The sequence below is a fragment of the Lactuca saligna genome, chromosome 5, assembly GCF_052625555.1.
Source record: "Lactuca saligna cultivar CGN05327 chromosome 5, ASM5262555v1, whole genome shotgun sequence".
NCBI lineage: Eukaryota > Viridiplantae > Streptophyta > Magnoliopsida > Asterales > Asteraceae > Lactuca > Lactuca saligna.
Window position 1 is genome coordinate 169,347,303 of NC_136421.1, and position 6,379 is coordinate 169,353,681.

At 31.9% G+C, this 6,379-nt stretch overlaps 1 protein-coding gene across 2 annotated transcripts; it reads right to left on the reverse strand.

The window, feature by feature from the left end:
• Window positions 1–804: 804 nt before the first annotated feature.
• On the reverse strand, window positions 805–4,472 carry LOC144997272 (serine/threonine-protein kinase STY13-like). Of its 2 annotated transcripts, XM_078957137.1 has the most exons (4): window positions 4,218–4,472; window positions 2,910–2,968; window positions 1,765–2,743; window positions 805–1,437 (listed from the first exon to the last, which is right to left on the reverse strand). In XM_078957137.1, the coding sequence occupies exons 3-4, from the start codon at window positions 2,676–2,678 to the stop codon at window positions 1,098–1,100; spliced, it is 1,254 nt and encodes a 417-aa protein (XP_078813263.1). In that variant the 5' UTR covers window positions 2,679–2,743; window positions 2,910–2,968; window positions 4,218–4,472; the 3' UTR covers window positions 805–1,097. The 2 variants fall into 2 exon arrangements, with proteins under 2 accessions (XP_078813263.1, XP_078813264.1); XM_078957138.1 differs by lacking the exon at window positions 2,910–2,968.
• Between the last annotated feature and the right edge of the window lie 1,907 nt (window positions 4,473–6,379).

Consider the following 6,379-nt stretch of genomic DNA (forward strand, 5'->3'; position numbering starts at 1 on the left):
CTCACACTAATCAAAACCCAAAGACAACCATAAACAATATTCAGGGTTTTAACCCATAATAAATGGTACATGCAAAGTATAGTTGTGCATTTGTAATGGATGAAATCATACTGTACCAACCACTCGCACCTAGACGTTGAAAAAATTTGCAAGTTGCTGTCACATCTTCTACTATATTGTGAAACAAATGTTTGTGCATTCGCAACCGATATAAGAAAAAATATCAATGAAAATTAGAATGTTTGTCAAAAGAATCATGCATCAGATGTTTGTGGATAGTTTGAAGATCTCTCTGTATATCTTCTTCGCCTGTGTTGCAAATTTCTTGCTTCCTCGTCTAATTCTTGTTGCAACAAATTAGCAACGGTGACTGTTGCTTGTAGCATGAAGTCGAAAGTACGGGAAAAAGATGTGATGATGATGAAGACATTTTCTAGAAGAAAGATTTAGTGTGATGTAATTTGGTGGGATATCTTAGTATTTATAATGGTTTGATAATGAGAAAAAGAAAAAAATAGTCGTTTGACCTTCTCTTTCCTCGGTAACCCATGTCGTGGGCTCTCTCACTTCAGCATACTAACCGTGCTAGAAAAATCAATTATCTCATTATTTAACGACCTATAAATTTATCATGCCGATGTCTTCTTCATAATTTGTAAAAGAACTTTCGTTGTTTGGAAACTTTAATATCATATTTAAAATGTTGATACTTTAACTATATTTAAAAAACAAACATTTATTTATGTATTAGATAATTAAATAACCAATACCGAATATCTAACAAATATTCCAACACTATATATATAAATAAATACAACACAATTCTCCTTCATTACTACTAATTCATCAACACAAATCCATAAACATTCAACAACAAAGAGAAAAAAGAAAATCCACAAAAACAAGAAGTAACAGTAGTAATAGTAAGTAATCCATATCATCATAATTTTCTTCCTTTTTTCACCCTATCTTAAAAAAAAAAGAAAGAAATTACCCTGAAAACAGTAACATACATACACATAGATGCCATAAATAAAAACCATCATTCTTTCTCATTTCATTTTCTTTACCTTTACAACACATCATCATCATCATCATCAATCAGTGGTCATCGGTTGACTAATGCAGCATCTGAAACGCGCCTTTCTGACAGTTGTCATGATATCATTTTCAGCATGTTCAAGCATTCTAACCACCTCCGTGAATGGCGGCCGGGCATCTGAGTTCCCGTCCCAGCAGCGGACCATGATTTCTCCAAGCACCGGCAGGCAGTCCGGCGGGATGGTCGGCCTGACACCTTTGTTCACCACCGCAAATGCCGCCTGTACAGCCGTCATGTTTTGAAATGGCAGCATTCCAGTTATCAGTTCCCACAGAACAATCCCAAAGCTATACACATCTACTTTTTGCGTATATGGCCTGTGTTGTATCATTTCCCTGAAAATTACAATTCATCATTCACTCTTTCTGTATTAACTCAAAAATTATACAAGGAAATGCTCTACAATGATGAGTGATAGTTACGTTAAAATACGACATTTTACGTATTTCAACTAGTTTTACCAATCGTCATTTTTTAAGCGACTAGCTTTTCATACTCAAAACTTATACAATGAAATGCTCTACAATGATGAGTGATAGTTAGGTTAAAACATGATGTTTTATGTATTTCAAACGCCTAGCTTTTCAGCTATCAGCTAGTCTTTCAGCTATCAGGTAGTCTGCCAGACATACTATAAAAGGTTAGATGAGTGAGTGACTTACGGAGCCATCCAACGGTAGGTCCCGGTCTCAGGCGTCATCCCTTCGGTCTGCACCTCGATCCTCGCAACTCCAAAATCCGCAATCTTAATACTTTTATCAGCCGAAATCAACAAATTATCACTTTTCAAATCGCGATGAATCAACCCAAGCGCGTGCACATACTCCATCCCTCTGGCCACATCCAACGCCTGTTTCACCGCGAGTTTCAACCCCACCGCCCTATTTTGCCGCCTAGCCAAAAACTGCCTAACCGAACCACCTTTCGCATACTCCGTCACAATACACCACACATTCGGCTTCCTACACGCCCCGATAAACCTCACAATATTCACATGTTTCAACCTCGCAAGCATAATCACCTCTTGTTGAAACTGTTGTTCCATCACCAACCCTCTCTCCACATCATTCTCCGGTTTCTCCAACAACTTAATCGCCACATCTTCACCATTGTAACTACCTTTATACAGCTTCCCAAATGCGCCTTGTGCGAATGCGGGACCCATCGAGAGTTTTCGAAGATCGATTGTCCATTCATCGAAGTTTTCAAGTCCTTGGGTCGGAAACCGCGTGTCCAAAAGTGCCCTTGCGAGGGCGTCATCGGATAGCCCGTGGGAGACGCGGCCTTTGTGGACCGAAAGGGCGTCTGTGTAATTTTTTATGGGTTTGAGGCCTTGGTGGTTGAGGATACGCGTGTGGGATTCGTTGGACCCCACGGATGAGTTGTCGAGTGACATGGCGATTGAGCCTCCGTTTTGGCTCATGTTTAAGCTGTTGAAACTGTCGATTGACATGTTTGACCCTTCGCCGAGTTTGTGGTAGAAGCCTTGTGAGAGGTCGATGAAATTATTATCATGGTGGTGGTTGTTGTTTATGCCCATCATATTCATGCCTGTGAACTTTGGAGCTTCCAACATTTTTTCAAGTTTGCCCCTTCAACATGCGGCAATTGTCAAATTATACCCCCTCTTAACCAAATACCCTACACAAATAAGTCACATGAATAAGTTAGTTTGTATCCTACTTTCATTTCTTTCTATTACAACATTGTATTTTATTTCTTTTTAACTTATTAAGACATTATACTTTGAAAAATCTACCAGATTATAGCATTTAGCCTTTTTTGTAAGTATTCATAATCATCAAACCTTTTTCAGGGGGATATAAGGTTGATCCTAGGGTTTTCTCATCTTTGCAAGTGGGATGCCTGAAAACAACAATTAGTAGTTGTATTATTTGTTTCTTTGTGAAGTGTGATCCTTAATTTTTCATGAAAAATAATAAAGACAACATTGCTAATGAGAGGTAATTATGCAATAATATATATGGTCACATGTCTTTAGCACAGTTATTGAAGTTTCAATTGTTGTGTTAAAAATGCTATCTTTCAAAAGCATCAAATTTTTGTTGCATTATAAAAAGTAATGATTCGTTAACACTTGTTTGAATTAGAAATTATAGCAACTTGTATACGTTTTGATTCTAAGGAAACTGAATGCATTAACTTTTTGAAGAAAAATTTGGATTGTTACAAATACTCCAGAAATAGAATTTTAGTATAGACACAGAACATTCGAAATTATGGAATTGGATTTGTTTACATTTTGATTCTAAAGAATCCTATTATATCTTGAATTAAGACTTGCATTGTTTCAAATACTCCAGAAATAGAACTTTAAGTATATGTTTTGATTCCAAAGAAGCCAATCGAATCAAAATAAATTTAACTTTTTGATAGAAAATTCGGATTGTTTCAAATACTCCAGAAAAAAGAACTTTAGAATCAGGTATCAAATAAATCCTATATTGTTTCACATTAGAAATAGAAGGAATCATTTATAAAAGCTTTAATAACACATATAAAAACCACCAGTCACCTGATACAAATTCATAATCACAACACAAAGGACAATGGTGTTTTAGTTGTAGTTCAATTTATTTGCATACAGAAACCAATGCTTTTCATACATAAGAATTAAGATAGCTGAAAAATCTTTACCAAAAGCTGGATTTTTGCTTCTTGGCGTTAAAACATCAATTGACCATAACTATGAACTCACTGAAAGACACAAATGATTCAACTAAAACCAAAGATCATTAACGGATTTTGATTTCAAAAGTCGTTAACAAAAAAAAACTTCTTATAGGAAGAAGACAATTAAACCCTAACTATCATTTCAGTTAACCCTAATCATCAACCCTCCAAATAGTTAATTTCCTAACAACACCATCAGAACATCAATTAACTCCTTAAACACAAAATCCCCAAATTAAAATCAGCCAAAATTGTATCTCTACAAACCCCAAAAAGCCGACGACTTTGAACAGCTGAAAACCATCTAAAATCAGCATGCTTTACAGTCAAACGAAGGAAAAACTATCGGCAGGATAAAAACCCAAAGATTAAACAGTGATCCATGAAAATCAAAGTAAACTTATCACGATAAAGAACTTACAGATTGTGAATAGGGTTTTGCTTCTTGCTCTTTCAATTGGCGATTGCGATGATAATTACAGAAGCGTAAAAAGATGATTGTGATAATGGTGGAGATAAGTATAAGGAGGAATGTTGCTGTCGTTGGTGGGTTTGACGCCGACGAAAAGACGATGAAAGTCTAGAGAGAGAGAGAGAGAGAGAGTAACAAAGAGAGGAGAGAAGACGAAGAAAGAAAAACAAGAACAACTGGTCTTCCTTCTCTCGTTTATTTTTTTATTTTATTTTATTTATTATTATATTCTTGAGTCTTGACAACCGTGTCAGCAGCATCTCTCCATTCACAAACAAGCCGTGGCAAACGTGACTCGGGTGTTCATACTTCATACTAAACCGGTTATGATTTATGAAGGTGAAATTATACTGTTTTTTTGACTAAAAGAAGTAAGAATAATAGAACATCCCATTCAAAGTTAGTCATGTATATATTGATTTAACATCATTATTACAATTAAGGAAAAGGATATGGAAGCACATGAGCACTAGAGAGTAATAAGTTGGATCTAAGGTCTTAGTTATAATTCATAATACATGTATATAATCATAGACTTGATAATATATCTTCTGTTCCATGTATCGAAAAATCATACTATATAAAGGGTTTTATTATAATTTATATATTTATATATGTATTTATTTTATAACCATATTATCTTATAATTGAAGGTCTTAATTTTTTTAAAGGATAGTTCACCTTAAAATTAAAGTGTGTGAGATTCAAATAAGAGATTGGCTAGCTCAATGATGATTAATTGAAGTCATCAACTTAATTTGGTTAAAGATAAATTATTTATATTTTATTACATTAATTTTTTTATTTATTAACTTTAATAATTAATATAAAAAGAATTTCAACTAGTTAATATTAGTATTTCTTATTTATGTTTAATGACAAAATAATATATATTACAAAAGTTTAAAAGATAAAAAAAATACTTAGGTTTTATTAAACCTCATCATTTTTATATAAAAATTTATAAACCATCATTGTTATTTAGAACATTAAACACACACATACATACACACAGACACATACACACACATATATATATATATATATATATATATATATATATATATATATATATATATATATATATATATATATATATATTCATTTGAAATGAATCTAATTTTAAGAGACTGTGAGACCAGTTTTTTCTAGTAAAATATTCTAATATTCTACTCATCGTAAAAATATAGTATGTATAATATTCTAACACTATATGCTTTTAGAATATTTCAATGTAAAATGTGTTAACAATATTATTTTAAAATATTAGAATATTACATATATTATATTTTTTTTGAATAACAATATATTAGAATACTTCACTAAAAAATAATGGTCTCGCGGTCTCACAAAATTAGACATGTTTCAAATGAACTAACTATATATATATATATATATATATATATATATATATATATATATATATATATATATATATATATATATATATATATATATATATATATAAAATTGATGGATGACATAATAATTGGTGCATGGTAACCTAGTTACAATTATCTGTAGATTATGAATAATAATATTTGTAGTATAAATACATCTCCATTGTAAAAGGTTTTATGCAGAAAAGTCTCATTATTTTTGAAATTTTTTAATAAAGTTCTAAAAGTTTTTTTTGAATGGAAAATTCCCGATTATTTAACATTTTACCTAAATTAACGAAAAAGTCATTTTTTAATATTTTAACACGAAATTACAAATTATGTGATTTTCCCAATAATGAGACTTTTCTGTTAAAAAAAACTTTTAAGACTTTATAAAAAATTATCCCAAAAAAATTGGACTTTTCTTCATAAAACTCACATTGTAAAAGGTGAATATACCAAAAGTTACACTTTCATAAGTGATATGTAACACTTTAAATCGTTTTTATGAAAAATAAAAAGAAATTTGTAACACCCATAAAATTCAAGCCAATTTAAAACATTTTAACCCATTCAAAACCATTAAGTTATACAACTTGTTTTCAAAATAGTTTAAACATCAGAGTATCCCCATAACTAAATCACAAAATCATGAAATATAAGGAGCGGTACAATCACACCTTTGTCTTGCCACGATCTCCTGATATACCTGAAACAATAAACTGAAAT

Coding starts and splice junctions, on each gene's coding strand:
- LOC144997272 (XM_078957138.1), bottom strand. CDS start 2,678: ATGTTGGAAGCTCCAAAGTTCACAGGCATGAATATGATGGGCATAAAC. Junction 1,438..1,764: donor ACCTACCGTTGGATGGCTCC/GTAAGTCACTCA, acceptor TGTAATTTTCAG/GGAAATGATACAACACAGGC.